The 23,278-nt window shown below is 37.7% G+C and overlaps 6 protein-coding genes and 1 long non-coding RNA gene across 11 annotated transcripts; 3 read left to right on the forward strand and 4 right to left on the reverse strand.

Moving 5' to 3' along the window:
* The first annotated feature begins 1,134 nt into the window (after positions 1-1,134).
* LOC108252354 lies at positions 1,135-3,153 on the forward strand. Of its 2 annotated transcripts, none has more exons than XR_003391395.1 (3): positions 1,135-1,162; positions 1,479-2,305; positions 3,079-3,153. It is a non-coding gene; the product is annotated as an uncharacterized LOC108252354 (long non-coding RNA). The 2 variants fall into 2 exon arrangements; XR_001809499.2 differs by lacking the exon at positions 3,079-3,153 and adding an exon at positions 2,549-2,627 and having other exon boundaries at positions 1,479-2,459.
* On the reverse strand, positions 2,475-8,154 carry LOC103508832 (inhibitor of growth protein 1-like). Of its 3 annotated transcripts, none has more exons than XM_017443937.2 (4): positions 7,598-8,154; positions 7,254-7,449; positions 6,956-7,168; positions 2,475-2,614 (listed from the first exon to the last, which is right to left on the reverse strand). In XM_017443937.2, exons 1-3 carry the CDS (start codon positions 8,012-8,014, stop codon positions 6,966-6,968), a joined length of 816 nt encoding a protein of 271 aa, XP_017299426.1. In that variant the 5' UTR covers positions 8,015-8,154; the 3' UTR covers positions 2,475-2,614; positions 6,956-6,965. The 3 variants fall into 3 exon arrangements, with proteins under 3 accessions (XP_017299426.1, XP_026679130.1, XP_026679131.1); XM_026823329.1 differs by having other exon boundaries at positions 6,956-7,121; positions 7,207-7,449; XM_026823330.1 differs by lacking the exon at positions 2,475-2,614 and adding an exon at positions 2,709-3,299 and having other exon boundaries at positions 6,959-7,168.
* On the reverse strand, positions 8,015-9,401 carry LOC113467246. Its single transcript, XM_026823328.1, has 2 exons — positions 8,519-9,401; positions 8,015-8,203 (listed from the first exon to the last, which is right to left on the reverse strand). The coding sequence occupies exons 1-2, from the start codon at positions 9,390-9,392 to the stop codon at positions 8,172-8,174; spliced, it is 906 nt and encodes a 301-aa protein (XP_026679129.1). The 5' UTR covers positions 9,393-9,401; the 3' UTR covers positions 8,015-8,171.
* Positions 9,402-10,020: 619 nt separating this feature from the next.
* On the reverse strand, positions 10,021-13,603 carry LOC103508834. 2 transcript variants are annotated; one of them, XM_017443938.2, is made up of 4 exons: positions 13,388-13,603; positions 12,875-13,018; positions 12,002-12,079; positions 10,021-11,401 (listed from the first exon to the last, which is right to left on the reverse strand). In XM_017443938.2, the coding sequence occupies exons 1-4, from the start codon at positions 13,498-13,500 to the stop codon at positions 10,297-10,299; spliced, it is 1,440 nt and encodes a 479-aa protein (XP_017299427.1). In that variant the 5' UTR covers positions 13,501-13,603; the 3' UTR covers positions 10,021-10,296. The 2 variants fall into 2 exon arrangements, with proteins under 2 accessions (XP_017299427.1, XP_026679133.1); XM_026823332.1 differs by lacking the exon at positions 12,002-12,079.
* A 315-nt stretch (positions 13,604-13,918) lies between these two features.
* On the forward strand, positions 13,919-16,017 carry LOC113467243 (nuclear RNA export factor 1-like). The gene is made up of 3 exons (XM_026823325.1): positions 13,919-13,933; positions 14,481-14,973; positions 15,287-16,017. The coding sequence occupies exons 1-3, from the start codon at positions 13,919-13,921 to the stop codon at positions 16,015-16,017; spliced, it is 1,239 nt and encodes a 412-aa protein (XP_026679126.1).
* Positions 16,018-16,042: 25 nt separating this feature from the next.
* Positions 16,043-20,268, forward strand: LOC113467244 (rab3 GTPase-activating protein catalytic subunit-like; the record flags this gene model as incomplete). Its single annotated transcript, XM_026823326.1, has 6 exons — positions 16,043-16,335; positions 17,368-17,504; positions 17,801-17,878; positions 18,206-18,383; positions 19,038-19,258; positions 20,216-20,268. Coding segments are annotated over 6 exons (960 nt in total), but the record flags the coding sequence as incomplete, so codon positions are not given.
* Positions 20,269-20,371: 103 nt separating this feature from the next.
* LOC113467245 (cyclin-D1-binding protein 1 homolog) lies at positions 20,372-21,869 on the reverse strand. Its single transcript, XM_026823327.1, has 3 exons — positions 21,772-21,869; positions 21,211-21,395; positions 20,372-20,614 (listed from the first exon to the last, which is right to left on the reverse strand). The coding sequence occupies exons 1-3, from the start codon at positions 21,845-21,847 to the stop codon at positions 20,372-20,374; spliced, it is 504 nt and encodes a 167-aa protein (XP_026679128.1). The 5' UTR covers positions 21,848-21,869.
* Between the last annotated feature and the right edge of the window lie 1,409 nt (positions 21,870-23,278).

Consider the following 23,278-nt stretch of genomic DNA (forward strand, 5'->3'; position numbering starts at 1 on the left):
TAAAAATACACACACATAGGTAAGTCTAGTTGAGGTAATAATTTCTTAAAATCGTCCGTAAATCACCCAAGTATCATGAAAAAAAGCGGTACGCGGCTCATGCCCAGTTGGAAACTTCTGGTAGCAACAAGGTATTCAAGTTATGAACCTAATGATGTGTTTCTAAAACATTCTCTCCCCAGCTTCACACAATCTCCCCAGTTAATGTATTGCCATGGGTTTCATTTGAACTTTCTGTTATTTGTGCAGAGTACTTGGCTTTAGGTTTAGACCATGCTAATGGCTTATCTTCAGCATTTATGAATACATTAGAAATGTTGATCTGCCTGTAATAATCTTTCCCCAAATCTCTCCTAATAGCTTGAAGACATTTGCAGAGGGATTTATGGGACTAGCTCCCCAGTTAATGTATTGCCATGGGTTTCATTTGAACTTTCTGTTATTTGTGCAGAGTACTTGGCTTTAGGTTTAGACCATACTAATAGCTTATCTTCAGCATTTATGTCTACATTAGAAATGTTGATCCGCCTGTAATAATCTTTCCCCAAATCTCTCCTAATAGCTTGAAGACATTTGCAGAGGGATTTATGACTAGGCCAATGGAACTTCTGATGCTCCTTAGAACAGTAAGATATCATATGACAACCTGTACAGGTCTTAATGCTATCACTGTAAATCTTGCAAGTGTGACATACATTTGGATTAAAATACAAATCAGACACTAGAAACTGATCACCCATTCTTATTCTTCTTCCTAGCCTTTTCCTAATAGGGTACCTAAGTATTTAGATTACATTCATGAAATTTGGGGCTTACAAATACAGTTAAGTATTTTGCCTAGTTCATATATTCATGAAATTTGGGGCTTACAAATATGGTTAAGTATTTTGACTAGTTCAGACATACATTTGGATTAAAATACAAATCAGACACTAGAAACTGATCACCCATTCTTATTCTTCTTCCTAGCCTTTTCCTAATAGGGTACGTAAGTATTTAGATTACATTCATGAAATTTGGGGCTTACAAATACGGTTAAGTATTTTGCCTGGTTCATATATTCATGAAATTTGGGGCTTACAAATATGGTTAAGTATTTAGACTAGTTCAGAAGTTAGAAGTGACTAAAGCAGTAGGATCTAAACGAATCCGTCAACTTTGTGTAAGTACCTTATCGCCCCGAAAGCGAAGAGAGAAGGAAGACAGGATAGGAGAAACCAAGCCGTTCCGAGAGCGAACCTTATTTTTTTAGTGTTAGCGGACGAACATAAAAAAAACCGCCGCGGGCGGGAATCGAACCCGCGTAGCGCTAAAGCTGTGTTCACACATAGTTGACGACCATTGACACAGCTTAACAAAGCAGACGCGCTGGTACGCTACCCTCCCTCCAAGCTAACTAGGCTGTCTGGATTACTTTCGTTCTATCAAAATATGGAGATTTTTATAATAGTCAATTTATTTTTTCATTATTATTACAGGGCTACCGTAGCCAAGGACGGTGGTGAATACTGGGTGGGCCAACAATCTGAACCAGTGACCGTCGCCTAAGTGAGTCATCCTGTAATTACTTCCCCTCCAACATCATTTCATCCAATCACAACATTCTCTCATTGAGATTTGAGAATCTTGGGTATTTGAGAAAAAGAAGAAAACGAGAAGCCTAAGAGAAAGTGTTGTTGATTGATTCAATATAACGTCACGTGAGCTCACGTGACGTTATATAGTAGTGTGTTTCTACCTTTATTGGCATTGAAAATGTCCGGGAGTCCGGGACTACACCTTAATCCAATTGAGTTACCTCTGAGTTCAACCTCAAAGTGTTCTCTGGGCCATAGGAGAATCAGAAAGTTTGGAAATCCCTATTTTGGTAGTTTGGCGTCTCCACTGAAAAGTTAAATAAAATGGTACCTTGGGTACTAAAGGAGTACAAGAACAGAGAACACTGGTCTGAAAAAATTAAATATAGAAATACATATGGGTTGTATTTTTATAAGAAACTTGAACTTGAGATAAATAAATTAGGGAACATTATTATAATCTAGAGATAAATTTACTATGTACATTGTACACTCATGAAAGTGAAGACGTATAGAAAAGTGTTTTTCTCCGTTAAAAAATGACTGTGATTTGAGAAAATCGAAAGTACTTGCACCTTTCCATCGTATTATAAGAAAAATTGATAATGTAAAAAACATTCAATATGTTTATTTGTAAAAAATAAATCAAATCAATATGATTTGCAAAAACATATCAAAAATTTGTCTTTTTGTTGCTTTACAAAAATCTTTTTGTTGATTTCTAGTAGGTAGGTAAATATTTTGAAATTTAAATTCAGTCAAATAGTAGATACTATGAACTACTATGAAGAAATATTGTTTATCTTCCCAAGAATTGTTACTTAACCGCCAAAAGAGAAGAAGATTAAGCATGTCAGTATATTGTGTACATGCTATAAGTAGGTGGGTCCATTTGCCTTCCCAAGAATTGTTAACCGCCAAAAGAGAAGAAGATTAAACATGCCAGTATATTGTGTACATGCTATAAGTAGGTGGGTCCATTTGTATTTTGAAGTTCCAAGGGAGACATTTAGAAAAATCATAGAACACACCAGCATTTCATCCCCATTTTGGTAGTTTGGCGTCTCCACTGAAAAGTTAAATAAAATGGTACCTTGGGTACTAAAGGAGTACAAGAACAGAGAACACCGGTTTGAAAAAATTAAATATAGAAATACATATGGGTTGTATTTTTGTAAGAAACTTGAACTTGAGATAAATAAATTAGGGAACATCATTAATTCATTATAATCTAGAGATAAATTTACTATGTAGTTACATTGTACACTAATGAAAGTGAAGACCGTATAGAAAAGTGTTTTTCTCCGTTAAAAAATGACTGTGATTTGAGAAAATCGAAAGTACTTGCACCTTTCCATCGTATTATAAGAAAAATTGATAATGTAAAAAACATACAATATGTTTATTTGTAAAAAATAAATCAAATCAATATGATTTGGAAAAACATATCAAAAATTTGTCTTTGTTGTTTTACAAAAATCTTTTCTTTGATTTCTAGTAGGTAGGTACATATTTTGAAATTTAAATTCAGTCAAATAGTAGATACTATGAAGAAATATTGTTTATCTTCCCAAGAATTGTTAACCGCCAAAAGAGAAGAAGATTAAACATGCCAGTATATTGTGTACATGCTATAAGTAGGTGGGTCCATTTGCATTTTGAAGTTCCAAGGGAGACATCTGTGATGTTTCAATTAGAAAAATCATAGAACACACGCATTTTCGAAGGGCATCCACTCGTGAAATTTGTAGCCAAAAACCAAATGTCAGCCCAAAACAATCACCCTAGTTAGGGCTGATTGAGAGGCTGACGAAAAACGCCGACCCCGTCTTCACGAGTACACGGGAAAAGGCGAAGAAAAAGAAGAATGATGTGATAGAGGAAACTCTAACAGAGGTGTGTTTGCCAGTATAGTTAGCTTGGATGGTAGGGCGTCTACCTTGCAAGCGCTAGGTCGCGGGTTCGATCCTGCCCGGGGCGGATTTTATCCTGAACGGATAGGGTTCGTTCTCGCAACGGCTCGGTTTCTCCTATATCCTGTCTTCCTTCTGTCTCCCATTTCAGGACGATAAGACCTTGGCAGTTACAGTTCCCTCTGTCAAACCTCTTTAAAAAAAATCACACTAGGTAGGTATTATACAAACCTATAGACCAGAACCTCTCAATAGTGTGTGTAGGTCAGATGAACTTCACTATAGTGTCCTAGTAGTTACTCCTGTAGTGTCCACTATAATATTAACCCTCATTTACATAGACGACAAGATGAATGTAATACCTTGTACCTTGAGAAGTTGTGAGAAGATAATGAATATTATTACTTTGTTGGTACCTTCTTTTATGTACCTATACGTACCCACAAATGTACCTAATGATAAGTAGGTACATACATAGAAATATATTATGTATAGAAACCTGATGTGTAGTCATGTACTACACATTAGGTTTCTATGTTATTGAATTGCAAATTGGTACTTAATAGTCTTTGCCTATAGTCAAGGAGAGGAGAACTCTTCTTTTTTTGTCTTCTTCCACTTCTTCTTCTTCTTCTTCTTCTTCTCCTTCTTCTTTTCTTCGTCAAAAGTTAATGTTCTTTGCCTATAGTAGTATAGTCTACAGTCATGTTATGTAGAAGTGACCTTGCTTGGTATGTTCAGGGTCATCCACTCTACTGGTCCGAAGTCTAAAATTTTTTTTTTTTTTTTTTTTTTAATATTGTTTACTTTGTCCCAGCACTCCCAGCAGTGCGCTTGCTAAGACATTAGAATCGAGATTACTGTTGTGACGTCAACATTTTACGAAAAATGAATTACCTACATACCAAGTTGTTAAGAGCTCAGAAACTCAGCCCAGCCCAGGTACTTGTAACTTCTAACTCGGTATCTAAACGCTCGCACTGCCCGAAAGGGTTAACTCGTTAGCATAAACTTGCAATGAACGCGGTTCACTACAATGTAACCTTTGAATCATGATACCTCATGGCGACAAAAAGGTTAAATGTCTTTGGCTCGGGTATGAACCAAGTGGCTACCCCTGACCAAGTTATGAGCATCTCATCATAAATATTATTATTATAATTAACTCATCATTATTTCGACTAATGTGGCAATAAAACCCTGAAGTGAAGTGTGGTAATGTTGGCGATTATTGTAAATTATATTCAACGATTGCAGTTCTTCGGAAGATGTCCTTTGCCCGCGGCGATTGGAAGTATCCATTAACCGATTCCTTCTGTAAGCCTGGGACGAACACCATTTGCGGTCGAGAACACAAAATCATCCGATTTGCGTCCTGCACACAAAAGGCCGACCTTTGTACTATTTTGTAGCCATCATCGATCTGTTTACTCTGGTAGTACCGCCACTAAGTTGCCGGGGAATAGACCCCGATGTACAAGTCTAGTGTGAAACTCATTCGACCACGGAGATTGTTTTGGCTATTCTATTCTGATATAGGTCTTCCTATATTTTCTAGCAACAAAATTCGAGGTTCATCACCATTGATCACGTGATCATTTCATTATTTTTATTTAATTATTATATTATCTACCTACATATGACTACAGATAACCCGTTTGACTGCAAGAAAAACTTGGAAGAGTTCCTTCTACCTGTATTCCTACATTTACAATTTTGCATTAGGTATAGGTCTGTACTTCTGTAGGTAGGTACATATCTAATGAGGTAATCAGTTTTTCTTTCAAGTATGTTTTTTATTAAAAACCTTAGACTTATCTAGGAACCTAATTATCTGTAAATACCTCTCCTTATTTCTATCCAATAAGATAGTTATTAGAAGTTTTCCTTTTGTAAGTATCTTATAGGCACCTACATAAATAGATGTATGTTATGTCTACTTTACTAATACTAACCAATAAGGAGTTTTCCTAAGGTTTTCATGTTGGTTGGCCAAGCAAGATTTGAAACCGTCGAGGACACGATAGAAAATATGCAAAGTGTAATGGAAGAGAACTGTCCAACCTAGGGGCCTACCTGGTCCACAACCATTTGGACCGCAAATGAAATAGACTGAACTTGACTGAAGATGCCTCAACGAGTCAACGCGAAGTATAAATTTCTATGTATACCTACCACTAGTCTACGTATAGTTAGTTTGGACTGCTTGTAGGGTAGCGGGTAGCCAATAAAATCCGCCCCGGACGGGAATCGAACCCGCGGCCTAGCGCTTACAAGGCAGACGCACTACCAACTAAGCTAACTAGGCTGGCTGACACAGGTCTTCCTATATTTTCTAGCAACAAAATTCGAGGTTCACCACCATTTTTTAGAACGAACTCATTTTATAAGAACCGACGAGCATGTACCTACCTAAGAATTGTAGGATGTATAGGTAGGGTACCCACTTGGGGATTTGGATATTCGCATCATCTTTATGTCTACATAGGTACAAAGATTTTTTATGATTAAATAATTTATTACTTTACAAATATCATAATAATATACCTACATTGACCTTCATCCTTCATTTTTCCATTCTTGCTAAAACTGGATACAGGGTGTTAGTAGAAGTTATTATTATTATTTTGCTGTTTTATACCCTAAATTCGTCACAGAATTTAGGATAAAAAAAACCCTTAGCAGTGACCATAAACTTTAAACCCGTTAAAAAAATTCATTTCTAAATGAGTTACTCGTACCTATTCCCATAGGCATTATCATTACGGGAAAGTCACGATTCGTCCTAATTTTAGGTTGAAGATTCGTCTCAGTATCATTCCAAACCTTTCCCGACAAGACGATACCCGACTTTTTTTCGCGCACAGAGTAAGTTCGAAGTGATCGTTGATAAACAGGCCACCCTGTATGTACAGCTCATTCCACCCTACTACCAAAGTGATTTCCCAAGACAAGATAATTATCCGATCTCGTGCGGTGAATCGGGTTTGAACTTTGTCAGAACGATTTTTCTCAAAGTTAAAGTTTCGCTGCTCAAGTGCGATAGTTAAAACGAACGTGTAAATCCCAGTGATCTCGTAAATTATATTTTTTTGACCGAAGGTTTGTAGTGGTTTTATTATTTATTTAATGTAGGTATTTTACTCATTTTAGCACAAAAAAAAAAGAAAACTTCCTTCTCTCTTAGGTATTTTACTCAATTTAGTAAAAAAAAAAAAATAAATAAATAAAAAAAAGAAGAAGAAAAAGAAAACTTCCTTCTCTCTTCGATTTCGGGACGATAAGACCATAGCAGTTACCTATAGTTCCCTCTGTCAAACCTCTTTTTAAAAAAATGGGTGCTTGAAATTAGAACTAGACACCTAACCCCAACTACCTACATGCCTGTTGAATGAGAAAATAAATAAATCCACCTTGGTTTTTACTATTTTGAATATTATACCCATCGTTTTAATTATCCAGCATTTCCCATTTATTATTTCTTAGGTCGAACAGTACTAGATCTTGCTTTTCTACAATCAGGACAGTACCATTTCCCTTTGGGCGTATTCGTGATTCCAACACAGGAGAAATGGAACCATTCTATCGGGCAATGATCATTATCACACATTACCATCTGACCAAACGACACCTGGTTACACAAGCAGTAAGTAGGTTCATTCGGATCAATACTGACATCTTTCTCCGCTTGTTTACTTTTCCTCTTCAAACGACACCTGGTTACACAAGCAGTAAGTAGGTTCATTCGGATCAATACTGACATCTTTCTCCGCTTGTTTACTTTTCCTCTTCCGCTTCTTGACGGGCGCTTCTGTCGCGGCGGATTTCTTGGGAACTTCTATGGTGGCTGATGAGCGTGGTAGTGGTGTACTCGTAGTGTGTTCTATTAACTCAGCCGCCTCTATCTCTGCACGTTTCCTACGGGTTCGTTTCTTAGGTGCTTCCACTTCTGTCTGATTGTTCCCTCGCTTTTAATTTATTTTCTTTTTTTTCCTAGTTGAGATAGAAACATCTGTTTTTTTTTGTCTTCTTCGGACTATAATTCCAAATGCTTTGGAATCATAATAAACAAACACCAGCTTTTCGGTCTGCATTTTCTGTCTGATTCTCACCACTGGATTTCTTCTCATCATGTTTGGCGTTTACATCACCATTGTCCTCTTTCTTCGCTGTTTCCGCCTTAGCGAAGGGGAGATCACAGAAGATGCCGTCCAGCTGACGTGTTTTATTCTCTATAATATCTTGTACTTGCTGGAGGATGGCTAACTTCTCATCGCCAATCTCCTGAGCAGCAATGAGCGCCACTTGGACCCGGGAGAGATTTCGTTTACGGAAGACTTCGCTGGAGGCTTGTTGACTGGCGATGGTTTCTATCTCTTTCATGTAGGAGTGGTAACACACGTCCAGTTCACGGATCTTGGTCAGGTAGCGTTGGATCTCGTCCGGTAGGTTCTCCACTACATCCAGATAAGTTTCCACATAGGGGACCGAGTACATGGCCTCTAGAACAGCTTGGTTCAACATGGTGGGGCAGGGAGTCTGGGGACCTGAGGGTTTATTTCAACGAACACAGTAGATATTGCTGTTCACTGGATTGTTCTTTAATTGGTTTTGTCCAACATAGGAGGAACCTATATGATTATTTGTTTTATATTGGAGTTTATTGAGCACTTATACTTCTTTAAAGTTTTTTCCATGCATCAATGTGCATACCTGAAATAATAGAATTCCTTATTATTATTATTATTTTTTTTTTTTTAAGAAAAAAGAAGTTTTTCAGACATTTGAATCATCGTAAATGAAATATGCTTTTATTATTATTACCTATTAGTACGATAAAAAAAAGTTTAAATGGAATGTTATAATTACATAGTTATCACGAATCTTAAAATGTTGAAAAGTAGCTAGGAACCTATCAAGTCTATAATTATTATTTACAATAGAAACAACTGATGTATTTATTAAAATAGTAAATGCCCTCTTCTGGATCAATACGAGGTTTCTTACTAGCTTCTGCATTAATCTCACCTTCCATTATAAAATCCACAGTGACATTTCTTTCCTGTGCAAGATTTGTAATCATATGTGTATCTCTGATTATTTCTTCCTTTGTGTATGCTGTGAATGCTATGGGCAAGTTCTCTGTTCTCAAGAAATAACTCAACGTTTTGGCCCATGGATTATGAGAATGGTTTTCATACTCGTGAAATCCCGAGTCATAGGCAATTATCAAGTCAGTGCAAATATTCACTTTAGCATCAGAGTATTGGGTTTTATTTGGATTAGTTTTATCATGACACATATCAATGTACTCATCATAGCTCATCTGATAACACTCTATGTTCATTTTTCTTCCACTGTCAACACACCCCTGGCACAGTCTCATGTCAAACTGATCTGCAGTTACTTGGAACCCTACAAAGATAATTGTAATGGTGTCTAGAAAGTTTATCCGATGGAATATGTTTTCCCACAGGTAGATAGCATAAGGAGAACATTCATACTCACTAGCTCCTATCACATGTACTGTGAGAGATCTACTTGAAAACTTGAGGCATTGGATGACATGGGCCAGAGTTCTATAATAAGAAGTATACTCACTAAGTTCATGAGATTTCATGTCATTGTGGAATTCATATGGTTCAAGAAAATTGGAAATTAACTCAAGATAACCAAAGGAATTGGTCAAATATTTGTCAACAATAAATTTGTTAATTTTATACAACAGTGAGAATTGCTGGCAGTAGAATGCATGTGTTTCTAAGTTACTGTGCTCAGTGCAATAATTTACACTCAGACAAGAATCACATGTTTTCAGTTCTGTGCTTCTCAACTTACACACAATACAACATTTTGGATTCAAAATAATTTCTTTTTCAACATTTCTCACATTTGTACCCATTAGTTTTTCTACCAGTTACCTAAGGAACTATTGGTAGTCACAAAAGCCTGTAAAGAATGCAGATTTCTTTTATTTTTCTGAGTCTGTGTTGGATTGCCATGTACTCAGATATTCTAGGGCAGCCCCAAGTTTTTCCTGTTTCAAAGTATGAGGATAGCTAATCTGGCTTCAAAGTTTGAAATCAACCAATCAGATTGATTGATCCAAGAACTAAACTTGATCTCACACATGAGTCTTGTCACTTAGAATGTAAATAAAATAATTGGTACTTGTTCAGAAGTCACGTCAATGGAAAATTGCTACAAAAAGGAGCTGTCACAAGTGAACAGTGACCATTTTTATTATAGGGTTACTTAGGTTAAAAACAAAAAGCCTACTTCTAAATAATAACCAAATAATCTTCTTCTCCCATGTTCAGACATTGTCAGTGTTTTTTGTCAATCAGCCCTAGGCTATTGGTATTGCACTGACATTCGGTTTTGGCTACAAAAAAATTCATGAGTGGACACCCTTTGTACTCAACCTTTGCTATTTCTTTAGCAAGGGAAATTTAGGCTGGTATCCCCCTGTTTAGTTCTCAAGCCAGGCTAAAGACCATTTTTATTATAGGGTTAGGTTAAAAACAAAAAGCCTACTTCTAAATAATAACCAAATAATCTTCTTCTCCCATGTTCAGACATCGTCAGTGTTTTTTGTCAATCAGCCCTAGGCTATTGGTATTGCACTGACATTCGGTTTTGGCTACAAAAAAAATCATGAGTGGATGCCCTTTGTACTCAACCTTTGCTATTTCTTTAGCAAGGGAAATTTAGGCTGGTATCCCCCTGTTTAGTTCCCAAGCCAGGCTAAGCTGTCTACTCCCTATTTAATGGCAAAGGGACTTAGAGATCAATTACTGTTCATACTATTTTTGCACAGTGTGCTGCAGATTTGTGAGTGCAGCACAAGTTTGAATTATTTTACATGAGTGTCCCCTCATGTCAGATGAGATGAGGTCTAAAATTTTAAATGATTTTAATCTATGAATTGTTTCCTCTACATGCTTCCTGGCATCTGCAATTTTCTGGAGCAATAACTCTGGATCTTTCAAGAATGGAGGTTGGTTGTCTTCTTCATTACGTGGTGGGTCTCTAAGTAAAAAACTTTTTTCTGACAGAATCATATCTCCAAATTCCATGTGATTGAGAACTTTACTTTCTAAGGTGATCTGTTTATCTGACATGAAACCAGGAAATAAAGCACTCACAAATATAATAGTAGAATTAGGTGCAACTCCAATCAACACCTTCAATGTATTCACAAGCTTAACTTTAGAAGGTTTGGCCACTTCTATTTGAACACAATATAGTATCATTCTGGTGCGAGGGAATGTTGCCAAACATGTAGGTAAATTTTTCTCAATATCTTGCCTCCTTGGTATTGTGTCCATCATTCCCTTGAACAAAATGTTGTGCAACAAGAGAACAAATGTAATCACCACATTCAAAATTATTGCAGAGCTCACCTTAAACCTAAAAGCCAAGTCAAAATCTTCCAAATTCAACTTTAATTTCATCAGGCAGCATAATAACTGGTCTTCTAATGACAACTGATGATTAGACCATTTAGCAATGTACATAAATTCAAACCTCTGAATTAATTTCACAAGGAACAAAAAGTGATGTGCAGTTGGTAAACCAGTGTAATTGTACACAATTGCATCATTGTTCTGGATGTAACTGAATGACATTCTGCTTTCTCCAAACATTTTCTTCACCATTGACACATCATTTTCTTTATTGGATTTTAATGCAGAACTGTAGGTTCTGTTACTTTTACTTGATGAAGAATTTATGGCTTTGGTACTGTTACTTGATGAAGGAGCTTTGGTACTGTTACTCAATGAAGGATTTATGGCTCTAATACTTGATGAATTGTTGGTACTGGAATCTGACATGGGAGAGTCGTCTGTACTAAAACTGACTTTTGCTTTTGGCTTATTGGTAACAGGAACTGCCTCTGCTGAAGTTCTGAAAGTTAAGAAAAACAACATTTTTATTATTATTATTTTTGATGTTGTGCCCAGTATGGAACCAACAGGGAGTTCTACCATACAAATGTGAGCTTCTGACTATGTACGAGTATACAGAGGGTTATAATTTTATTATCATGAAAATAATAAAACCTGCCTTTGGGACCTCTGGTGTGCAAGCTTAGACTGATACCTCTCTAAGTACTGTGCCCAGTATGGAACCAACAGGGAGTTCTACCATACAAATGTGAGCTTCTGACTATGTACGAGTATACAGAGGGTTATAATGTTATCATCATGAAAATAATAAAACCTGCCTTTGGGACCTCTATTGTGCAAGCTTAGACTGATACCTATCTAAGTACATAATATGTGCCCAGTATGGAACCAACAGGGAGTTCTACCATACAAATGTGAGCTTCTGACTATGTACGAGTATACAGAGGGTTATAATGTTATTATCATGAAAATAATAAAACCTGCCTTTGGGACCTCTGGTGTGCAAGCTTAGACTGATACCTATCTAAGTACATAATAATAATACTTGAATTGTTATTTTAAAAGCTCATATTAACTGTTCAAAGATTTTTTTCCTTACTTTCTTTTTTTAATGATGGGTGCACTTGGGATTGGCTTTGGTTTTTGATCAGCGGGATCATATTTAACCTTTGGTGTCCTGAAAAACAAACAATGGAAAACCTTATGTCTCCTAGAACCTTGTGTATGTATGGAGTAATACACCCTTTTTTCTAACAAACATGGTAAAGTTGATAGTACTTAAAAGGAATTTTGTGAATCATACTTTTACCTGATGCTTGCACAAAATCTTTCTTCATTTTTCTCCTTTACTGTAAGCCAGACTTTGGAGCATCCCCTGGTAAGTATAACATTGTTTGGACCCTTGGGCCCACTCTTTTTTCTAACAAACATGGTAAAGTTGATAGTAGTTAAAAGGAATTTTGTGAATCATACTTTTACCTGATGCTTGCACAAAATCTTTAAGCCACCCCCCTCAAGCTTCATTTTTCTCCTTTACTGTAAGCCAGACTTTGGAGCATCCCCTGGTATAACATTGTTTGGACCCTCGGGCCCACTCTGAGCTCCCCAGTTAATGTATTGCCATGGGTTTCATTTGAACTTTCTGTTATTTGTGCAGAGTACTTGGCTTTAGGTTTAGACCATGCTAATAGCTTATCTTCAGCATTTATGTCCTCTTCCCATACAAAGGATGCTCGTTTATAACTATGGATGATTGTAAAAAGGAGTGAAAAATGATTTTTCCACCATCTATGTCAGCCCACTCTCTCAACAAAATCCTGGATATGGCCCTGAAAAATTGATATAATCTTGGTCCCCTCTCTTCCCATACAAAGGATGCTCGTTTATAACTATGGATGATTGTAAAAAGGAGTGAAAAATGATTTTTCCACCATCTATGTCACAAACACATTAAATAATTAGCACACCTTACCTTTTCCTTTTATTTGGAAGATTTTCGATTGTAAATTTTTTCTCCTCATTGTAGTTGAATATGGACGGTGTTTTAGATTTATCTCCATCAACAAAATGACAACTGCACAATCTGTCATCTTTAGTAGGTGGTCTATCTCCACGTCTGAAAAATTAACATTTTGAGAGATTTTTTTTTTTAGTTTTTAAATTATTTACCTTTTGCCTTTTCCCTCAAGTTAATTTGTACAGAACTTTGAAATTTACATGGCCTGTTATGATACCTACTTGTAAGAAAATATGCAAACCATACAATGAACATGAAAAGACTTCACCCTCTTATTTTGGGGAGTCTCACTGTAATAGAAAGTTTGGTGTGGGGGTATCCTTCTACTATAACTTGTATAACCTACTGGAACTTGGTAGCACTCCGCCCCACCAAGACAAAACAGTTTGACAGTGCTACTAAGAGGTAGACTATACTATACAGTAAACCATGTAAGTTTATCCTGGGTTTTTTCTTCTTTCAACTCACCTGCAGGCTATATCCCACTTTTTTCTCTTCTCTTTATTAATGGGAAATCTGTAGAATTTGCATGTTGACTCTTTTGGTGTGTGTTTGCAACCAATAGAAAAACAACAAGGCATAATAATATGTACAAGATTCCTGTTTGATTTTCATTAATATTTAATTTTATCAGATATGCTGGTTGGGGTGCATCCAGTTTGAGGATAGTGTTTGCAAGCTGTTCCACATGATGATCCTGAATTATTGCGAGCTGATTGCCTAGTCCCCCTGGACCGACCTATTGTGTTCAGACATGTAAGTGCAGTAGAACCTCGATTATTTCAACCCCCAAAATCGGCATTATTTTCTAGCTTTCAAAGGATTCGATAGGGTATTTATTCCTTATATATTTTGTTCTTTTGTACTTAAATTTTGCCCTTTTTCCATTGTTTTATACGGAACTTTGATTATTTCAACTACCCTCGGTCCTAGTTAGTTGAAGTAACCGAGGTTCTATTGTACCATCACATGTAAGTGGTATTTTGCTCGGTACTCAAAATGTACCAAGGCGACGCGCGTCCACAACAGCGACCATTGACCCCAACCCAGACCCTGGATTATTGATCATCGCACCAGTGTGTCCACAATGGAGCCTGGAACTTCCTCCTTGTGTGGCTATTGAAAATTTCGAGGTCAAGTTGTGAAAAGGATCTGCTTTACCACAAAGGAATGGGTAAAAGGCAGAGCGGACTAAGTCCAAAAATCGACTTCCCGAGTTCTCTATATCGTTGGAAAGAGCGCAAAAAGATCTACTTTTTATATTGGTTGCAAACTTCACTTTTGTGTTGTATTGAAATGAGAGCAAAAACAAAATGGCTATTTCCATTTAAACTAGTCCTAAACTTTGACCCCATTTATCTCAAAACACTTTTCTTGGAGTTAGTCCGTGTGTTGTATTGAAATGAGAGCAAAAACAAAATGGCTATTTCCATTTAAACTAGTCCTAAACTTTGACCCCATTTATCTCAAAACACTCTTTTTGGACTTAGTCCGCTCTGCCTCTTCGCCATTCATAATAATATTCATGATTTGATTCTGATTTGTTCCTTTTCGTTTTCAGATCTGCGGCATCATTTCCTCCACCCTACCTGATCTAAAAGCTATCAACTTGAACGGGAACAAAATTTTCAACCGAGACTGTTTAACAATGGTAGCAAAAGCGGCTCCTCGGTTGATCAGCGTCCATTTGAAAAACAATAACCTGAAAGACATACAAACCTTGTCAGGGCTGAGCGCATTAGATCTCCAGGAGTTACACTTGGCTGACAATCCTTTTAGTAAGGAACCCAGTGAAGCTTATAGTGTTGCAGATGAACTTACGACACTATTCCCTAATTTGAGAAAGCTGGATGAAGTTATTCTCGAATCCAAAAATCCAAAACCAGTGTGTACACTACCGTCGCCGGAGCCAATTTTCCTTTCTTGCAATTATGCCAAATTGTTTACCAGGGTATTTATTGAACAATACTTCAAGGTGTTCGATACAATATGCCGGCAGGAATTGGCATTGTTTTACCATAAAGATGTGCAGTTCTCTCTAGTCGCTATTGATGGTAAGTTACATTCAGAGCTCCCTTGTGGGATTTTTCTGTGTAATCAAAATTTTGAGAAATATATCTTTATAAAGCTCTCCTGAAGGGGTTTCATCCTCTAAATTTGTAAATTATTCTCTAAAAAAATAATACGGACGAGAGTATTTTTTCGAACTCTTAGTTCTGTTTCAAATATAGGAGTAGCCTAAAGGTGAGTCCACACATGGTCAACGACCGTCGATTCACGGTTGGTCGACTATATTTGGATGCACCTTAAGGTTAGGAAATTTTAACACAGGATACCTAATCAAACTTTTCCCTCTTGGCCTTACAGGCAAAGGTAAAAATGCGGGTATATCATCTCTCATCAAATCTAGTCGGAATCTCAAACGTGTATCAGATCCTAACAAACAAGACTCTCTTCTACACAAAGGCAAACACAACGTGATGGAGTTCCTAAAGCAATTTCCTTACACTAAGCACGACCGGAGTAGTTTTACATGTGATTGTCCTGTTATGACATCCAGCTTGATTCACCTCACAGTATGCGGACTTTACGAACAACTCAGCCCTGCCGGCAGTAATAGAACCGGACTTAACAGACAAATCAGCCCTTGGAGTAGTCAGAGAATCTTCATCGCCTTCAACAGGGCGTTTGTGTTCATACCAGACACCAGCAGAAAGTTTGCCATCAGCAATGATCAACTATTTGTCACCGGTGCTACTCAGGAACAGTATATTCGTGCTTTCTCCAGTCTGAACGGTTTGGAGCTAATGCTGCATGATGGTTTGGATGCTAAGGAGAGACAACGACGTTTGAACCTCATCAGGGAATTGTCTCTGGCCACAGGGACGGAGTTGAATGTTTCCGAGGAAGCATTGATGCAGTCAGGATGGGATTATGAATGTGCTCTTGATTCTTTTAAAAGAAGTAAAGAGGAAGCACATCCTAGAGAGAAAATGAGCCCTAGTTCTACAAGAGATGAAATGAGCCCTAATTGTACAAGAGACGAAATGAGCCCTAGGATAAAGGAAATCAAACTCACAACCTATGCTCCAATCTAATTTGATTTCCATATCTGATTGATTTCCAGACACAGAATTTGTTGTGAGCTTTCACAAGCTGAAGCAAGATGACAGTGACACTATTCTCGACAGCACAGGGAAGTTTGAGGTGCACGAGGATCTTCTCTCATTGGAAAATGACTTCCTATCCATGATGCTCTGTGAGGATGGCTCCGTGAAACCCCACTACATTTCCCGATGGTATGGGCTGAAGAAGTTTGTGGTTTTAACTCCGTCCAAAGGATCCAGTATTATGAATGAAAGCAAAATCAAAATCCTGATGAGCTCAATGACTATCGCAGTCAATAATCAGAACTGGTAAGTCATAGATTTAATAGAAGGGGGAACAAGATAACTTTAAAAAAAATAATAATAATAATAAAAAAAATAGGGTACCACAAGCCAATTTGAGTGATTTGGTCTTGGGATTCTAATACATCAGAAAGCTTTGACACTTCAATACAGCATTCCAACACTCTAAACCAGGGGAAATAATCCAATAATGTAGTTCTTCCATCCTAAGGAGTCCATTCTCACGTAACTTACTTACAAGTGGGAACAGTCTCCAAGTCACCTAAAACTTGTGACACCCTATCAGTAATGCTTTCTCACTGTTAGTAGGTAGGTACCTAATGATAAGAAATTGCTAAAAGAATAATTATGAAATATTTTTCAGTCCTCTTATAATATTTTTCTTTATTTTCAGTGAGGTGCCCATGTTTGCTCAAGTGCTGGAACGCCCTAGTTGTACAAGAGATGAAATGAGCCCTAGTTGTACAAGAGACGAAATGAGCCCTAGTTGTACAAGAAACGAAATGAGCCCTAGCTGTACAAGAGACGAAATGAGCCCTAGTTGTACAAGAGACGAAATGAGCCCTAGTTGTACAAGAGATGAAATGAGCCCTAGTTGTACAAGAGACGAAATGAGCCCTAGTTGTACAAGAAACGAAATGAGCCCTAGTTGTACAACAGAGGTGAACTATTTCGTGGGTGTGTGCGAAGGCCGAGGATACCGATCTGAGTTTGACATGATTCATTTGAAAAAGATACCGCCTCATTGCAAATACCTTTCGGGTGAGCTTAGATCAGAGAACCCAATCATGATTAGCTGTAAGATTGGCAGTTCAAATTAGCCAAATTAAACAAAGAAGAAAAAGAGGAAGAAGGAAAAAAAAAAAATGAACTTGAAAAACACTCCAGTGAACTTGTGTTAGAGCCTCAAAGAGCAAATTTATCACACAGTAATGCTTTCTCACTGTTAGTAGGTAGGTACCTAATGATAAGAAATTGCTAAAAGAATAATTATGAAATATTTTTCAGTCCTCTTCTAATATTTTTCTTTATTTTCAGTGAGGTGCCCATGTTTGCTCAAGTGCTGGAACCATGGCAGAACTATTTCGTGGGTGTGTGCGAAGGCCGAGGATACCGATCTGAGTTTGACATGATTCATTTGAAAAAGATACCGCCTCATTGCAAATACCTTTCGGGTGAGCTTAGATCAGAGAACCCAATCATGATTAGCTGTAAGATTGGCAGTTCAAATTAGCCAAATTAAACAAAGAAGAAAAAGAGGAAGAAGGAAAAAAAAAAAATGAACTTGAAAAACACTCCAGTGAACTTGTGTTAGAGCCTCAAAGAGCAAATTTATCACATTTTGCAAAAAATATTTGCAATAATTATTAAAGAAAAAAAAAATCCTTCCACTATTTGACAATGTAGGTACAGGGAAGAATCCTTATCCTTTAATAATAATGAAGTATTGTATTTTCTTCTTTCATGTCAGGGCTTCTGAACGTTTTCAAATCCAAGATAGCCTGCTCGTGTACTCTTGACCCCATCAAAGTGTCTGCTAGAATCTCATGTACCTAAATAATAATTATGTATATTTTATACAAAGTGATAACGTCAAAACGTGTTCTCCTTTGTTTTTCAATACAGAAAAAAACCTTATCCTCAAGAACATGCATTTTTAGATTGATTATAAGTGTCCAAAGGTGAGTCAATGGGCAATATGGGCATAGAGTCAAAAGTTAAGAGTAAAGAATTACAAATACTTACAGAGGTGTACACTTGTTTCTTGACAAGTGGTGGATACAAACTGGTCACCAAATCATCAATGCTGGGGCTTAGGGTTTGCACTGCCATGGCTGTTTGATCAATCTGGTCCACTCTTTCTTTTGTATCCAAGTGCCCACTCCTGTGAATGCTTTCTTTGAGCTTCTTACAAATAGAGTAGGTGGTTTTGATGAGACCACAAGCGCTCAGTTTGAGTATCAGATTGAGCTGCCCGATTTTCATCAGCAAGATTCATCCAACATATCCCTTCTGGAAAAGTTACCGTTTGGTACGGCTTGTGAACCCATTAGGTGAGAATAACAAGAATATGTTGCTCTGGAACTTGTTTCAGTAGCTTCGTATTTTCGTAAACATTTTGATGCCAATTGATGTCACTATGATTAACAGCCTAATACGATGTTTTCCTCTGTGAAAATTACAAAGTGTGTTTTTTTTAGAGGTTTACCAGGACATGAGGTACACAAAAGGGCTGCCTGAAAGAGACTGACAAGAAACACGAACCCTATTTAAAGAAAAGACTAGGACGAAGAAGAAGAAGATTGTTTTTTTTTCTAGTGGTTTGAATAGGGAACTGTAACAACCGAATTCTTATCCTACCGAAATCGAAGAGAGAAGGAGGACGGGATAGGAGAAAGCTAACCTTTCCAAGAACGAACCTTATCTGTTTAGGATAAAGGTCGCCCTGGCGGGAGTCAAACCCGCGACCTACCGCTTTCAAGGGTCGCCATCATCTTTCAGGCTAACTAGGCTGTCTCATTTTTCTTCCATTAGTGAAATGACACTGTACGCCACTTGGCCCAAACTGGTGGAAAGTATTGTGGTAGATACCAAGTCCTATTCTGACCTAGAATCTCAGCAAGCGCCTTTATGGTACTTAGGTACTTACTTGAACGTCCAAAATCTGACCAACAGTGAAAAATTACCCTTTTCTGTTTTACTTCCAGTGAAATGACGTTATACGCTACTTGGCCCAAACTGGTGGAAAGTATAGTGGTCGACACCGAGTCTTATTCTGACTTAGAACCCCAGCAGGCGCCTCTGTGGTACTTGGCACTGAAGATGACAGAACTACCCTCCAGTTTGTTGTACGATTATCTCACTGAGTTCCTCATTATGAGTAGCTCTACGGCCAACATGGACGAGCTACTTGGCGATTTGATACAAGGTAAGTTTTTAGCAGTGTTGCGTATACAGTCGAACCTGTCTAAGTGGGAATCCAAGGGACGGACAATTTTTTCCCACTTATCCAGGTTTGACTGTACCTCCTTTTTATTTGTTTGTTGCAGGACCTCATGTGTTCAAGAAAAGCTCATCTGGCTGGTACTACGTTAGAATAGTATCCGCGTCTAAATGTCCACAAAAAAAGGCCTTAAGCCTAATAGAGGCCTATGTTCAGCCTTCGAAGTTCGTATATTATGACTTTAGACACATCCAGAGGAAAGATGAATATTCCTTTTTTCTCGATGACTTCGAAGTAGCGCGGAAATTATTTTATTCAAGAGGTAAGGATGTCAGTCATTCATTACCAAGTAGGTATCGAAACTGTTAAGGTGTGTCCACACATAGTCGTTCGGCCATCGATCGATGTCGACTGACAAGACCACACTGCCTCGACAACATAGATTTTCCTCGTCGATCGACGGAGTTTCGTCTTGTCAGAAACCGGGCCTTGTCAGAAATTTACTAGATTAGCTGGTCATTCCGTGAACAAATGGATAAAGTCCGTCTGCGCCTGTCTTGTAAGCGTTTTATCGCGGGTTAGATTTCCGCCCAGACAGACGGATTTTCATTTTGAAAGGTTTGATAGAGGGAACTGTAACCGCTAGGGGCTTATCGTCCCGAAATCGAAGAGAAAAGGAAGACAGGATAGGAGAAAGCCACAAAAAGTCATTAGAGGCTCTGGTGTAAAATCCGAATATTTAAGAATCCCGAGTTCTCATTGGCTGACAGAGCGAGTTAACGTTTCTTAACTTCAGTCTGTGCACCAATGAGATCGTTCGTCCGGGTAATTTATAACTCGATTTTTGGTTACTTTCGTAATAAAGGGGAGCTCATTTGAGCAAGCACCTATGAAATAGGGACCCGTTGAAAAATAGAATATAAAATGCACTTTCTCGTTCAGAAACTTGTAAAGTGAGAACAGATGTTAACACAAGACAAATGTTTAAAAACTAAAACGGACACTTCATGTTGGTCAAGGAAACAAATGTTGATCCTCTTATCGTAAATATAAACGTCGTGGAAAAATGAAGACGTGTAGATAAAAGGTTCTACAGACTTATCTGTAGAAAAGAACAATGCTGGGGCTTAGGGTTTGCACTGCCATGGCTGTTTGATCAATCTGGTCCACTCTTTCTTTTGTATCCAAGTGCCCACTCCTGTGTAAGCTTTCTTTGAGCTTCTTACAAATAGAGTAGGTGGTTTTGATGAGACCACAAGCGGGTGTGAGGAGTTTCAGGTCATCTTCAGTCCATGAGGATTCGTCAAAACTGAAGTCTGATTCTTGGTGCTCCTTGATTTCCTGGAAAAATAATGAGAACACTGTATGTAGTTTGATGCTAAATTGCATTTTTGTATAAATTCTGGGTCAACACAAGGTTTGAACTGGTATAGAGTTATTAATCAGACTTCAAGGTTTTTTTTTTACATTATAATTAAGTACAAAGGTAGTTCTTTCTTACATTTTTCGTGTGAGGAGTTTCAGGTCATCTTCAGTCCATGAGGATTCGTCAAAACTGAAGTCTGATTCTTGGTGCTCCTTGATTTCCTGGAAAAATAATGAGAACACTGTATGTAGTTTGATGCTAAATTGCATTTTTGTATAAATTCTGGGTCAACACAAGGTTTGAACTGGTATAGAGTTATTAATCAGACTTCAAGGTTGTGTGAGGAGTTTCAGGTCATCTTCAGTCCATGAGGATTCGTCAAAACTGAAGTCTGATTCTTGGTGCTCCTTGATTTCCTGGAAAAAGAATGAGAATAGTGTATGTAGTTTGATGCTAAATTGCATTTTTGCATAAATTCTGTGTCAACACAGTTTAAACTGGTATAGAGTTATTAATCAGACATTAAGTTTTTTACATTAGATAAGTAAGTAGGAAGTTAGTTCTTTCTTACATTTTTTAGTTCCTCTTCAGCATCAACCAATGCATCATATTCAGTTTGACATTTGGCAAGACATAGCTGAATCATGTCACGAGGGAGGGCCTGGTATTTTCGACAACTTTCCCAGACACATCCATTTGCAAGGAGAAGCTTTTCTTTGTTGTAGACATCAGTGCAGATTTCATTCAGAACTTCACCTGCAAGAGGGGAAAAAAGTTCATAATTCGAATATGGTAAAAGAAAGTTTCATTAGGATCATTTTATTTTATTTATTTGTTGTAGACATCAGTGCAGATTTCATTCAGAACTTCACCTGCAAGAGGGGAAAAAAGTTCATAATTCGAATATGGTAAAAGAAAGATTCATTAGGATCATTTTACCTATTTTATTTATTTTTTTTACAACTAAAGTCAGTTCCAAATTCTTGAGAGTTATGAACTTAGTTTAGATTTAGAACAATTTACTAAAGTAAAATTCTGGAATTCCTTAATGGAAATGCGCTCCATATTATCTTTAGAGATGTTAAATTTCTCATCACATTGCCAACTCTTTCTCAATCAATGAAACTCTTACCAATAGATTCTAAAATATCAACGCATGCTTGCTTGTACGTCTGTTTCAAGAGAACTCCACAGTGTATGGGGTACATGGTGGTAAAAATCTCACAGAACTGTTCGCCATTCATTAATAATATTCATGATTTGATTCTGATTTGTTCCTTTTCGTTTTCAGATCTGCGGCATCATTTCCTCCACCCTACCGGACCTAAAAGCTATCAACTTGAACGGGAACAAAATTTTCAACCGAGACTGTTTGACCATGGTAGCAAAAGCGGCTCCTCGATTGATCAGCGTCCATTTGAAAAACAATAACCTGAAAGACATACAAACCTTGTCGGCGCTGAGCACATTAGATCTCCAGGAGTTATACTTGGCTGACAATCCTTTTAGTAAGGAACCCAGTGAAGCCCTTAGTGTTGCAGATGAACTTATGACACTATTCCCTAATTTGAGAAAGCTGGATGAAGTTATTCTCGAATCCAAAAATCCAAAACCAGTGTGTACACTACCGTCGCCGGAGCCAATTTTCCTTTCTTGCAATGATGCCAAATTGTTTACCAGGGTATTTATTGAACAATACTTCGAGGTGTTCGATACGATATGCCGGCAGGAGTTGGCATTGTTTTACCATGAAGATGTGCAGTTCTCTCTGGTCGCTATTGATGGTAAGTTACATTCAGAGCTCCCTTGTGGGATTTTTCTGTGTAATCAAAATTTTGAGAAATATGTATTTATAAAGCTCTCCTGGAGGGGTTTCATCCTCTAAATTTGTAAATTAATCTCTAAAAAAATAATACGGACGAGAGTATTTTTTCGAACTCTTAGTTCTGTTTCAATTATAGGAGTAGCCTAAAGGTGTGTCCACACATGGTCAACGGCCGTCGATTCACGGTTGGTCGACTATATTTGGACGCACCTTAAGGTTAGGAAATTTTAACACAGGGTACCTCATCAAACTTTTCCCTCTTGGCCTTACAGGCAAAGGCAAAAATGCGGGTATATCATCTCTCATCAAATCTAGTCGGAATCTCAAACGTGTGTCAGATCCTAACAAACAAGACTCTCTTCTACACAAAGGCAAACACAACGTGATGGAGTTCCTAAAGCAATTCCCTTACACTAAGCACGACCGGAGTAGTTTTACATGTGATTGTCCTGTTATGACATCCAGCTTGATTCACCTCACAGTATGCGGACTTTACGAACAACTCAGCCCTGCCGGCAGTAATAGAACCGGACTTAACAGACAAATCAGCCCTTGGAGTAGTCAGAGAATCTTCATCGCCTTCAACAGGGCGTTTGTGTTCATACCAGACACCAGCGTGGGCCCACTCTCTCAACAAAATCCTGGATATGGCCCTGAAAAATTGATATAATCTTGGTCCCCTCTCTTCCCATACAAAGGATGCTCATTTATAACTATGGATGATTGTAAAAAGGAGTGAAAAATGATTTTTCCACCATCTATGTCACAAATACATCAAATAATTAGCACACCTTACCTTTTCCTTTTATTCGGA

The sequence above is a fragment of the Diaphorina citri genome, unplaced genomic scaffold, assembly GCF_000475195.1.
Source record: "Diaphorina citri unplaced genomic scaffold, Diaci psyllid genome assembly version 1.1 scaffold437, whole genome shotgun sequence".
NCBI lineage: Eukaryota > Metazoa > Arthropoda > Insecta > Hemiptera > Psyllidae > Diaphorina > Diaphorina citri.

Excerpts from the sequence above, each read along its gene's own strand:
- LOC103508832 (XM_017443937.2), bottom strand. The coding sequence starts at position 8,014 with ATGTTGAACCAAGCTGTTCTAGAGGCCATGTACTCGGTCCCCTATGTG. Across the intron at positions 7,450-7,597 it reads AGAAGAAATCCAGTGGTGAG|AATCAGACAGAAGTGGAAGC; the intron begins AATCAGACAGAA and ends AAGCGAGGGAAC. Across the intron at positions 7,169-7,253 it reads AAGTAAACAAGCGGAGAAAG|ATGTCAGTATTGATCCGAAT; the intron begins ATGTCAGTATTG and ends AAGCGGAGAAAG.
- LOC113467246 (XM_026823328.1), bottom strand. The coding sequence starts at position 9,392 with ATGGGTACAAATGTGAGAAATGTTGAAAAAGAAATTATTTTGAATCCA. Across the intron at positions 8,204-8,518 it reads TGTGGATTTTATAATGGAAG|GTATGCACATTGATGCATGG; the intron begins GTGAGATTAATG and ends CTATTATTTCAG.
- LOC103508834 (XM_017443938.2), bottom strand. The coding sequence starts at position 13,500 with ATGCCTTGTTGTTTTTCTATTGGTTGCAAACACACACCAAAAGAGTCA. Across the intron at positions 13,019-13,387 it reads AAGTGGGATATAGCCTGCAG|ACGTGGAGATAGACCACCTA; the intron begins GTGAGTTGAAAG and ends TTAATTTTTCAG. Across the intron at positions 12,080-12,874 it reads CTTCCAAATAAAAGGAAAAG|GACACCAAAGGTTAAATATG; the intron begins GTAAGGTGTGCT and ends TTTGTTTTTCAG.
- LOC113467243 (XM_026823325.1), top strand. Across the intron at positions 14,974-15,286 it reads CTCTCTAGTCGCTATTGATG|GCAAAGGTAAAAATGCGGGT; the intron begins GTAAGTTACATT and ends TTGGCCTTACAG.
- LOC113467245 (XM_026823327.1), bottom strand. The coding sequence starts at position 21,847 with ATGTACCCCATACACTGTGGAGTTCTCTTGAAACAGACGTACAAGCAA. Across the intron at positions 21,396-21,771 it reads TGATATTTTAGAATCTATTG|GTGAAGTTCTGAATGAAATC; the intron begins GTAAGAGTTTCA and ends CCCCTCTTGCAG. Across the intron at positions 20,615-21,210 it reads CTGAAGAGGAACTAAAAAAT|GAAATCAAGGAGCACCAAGA; the intron begins GTAAGAAAGAAC and ends TTATTTTTCCAG.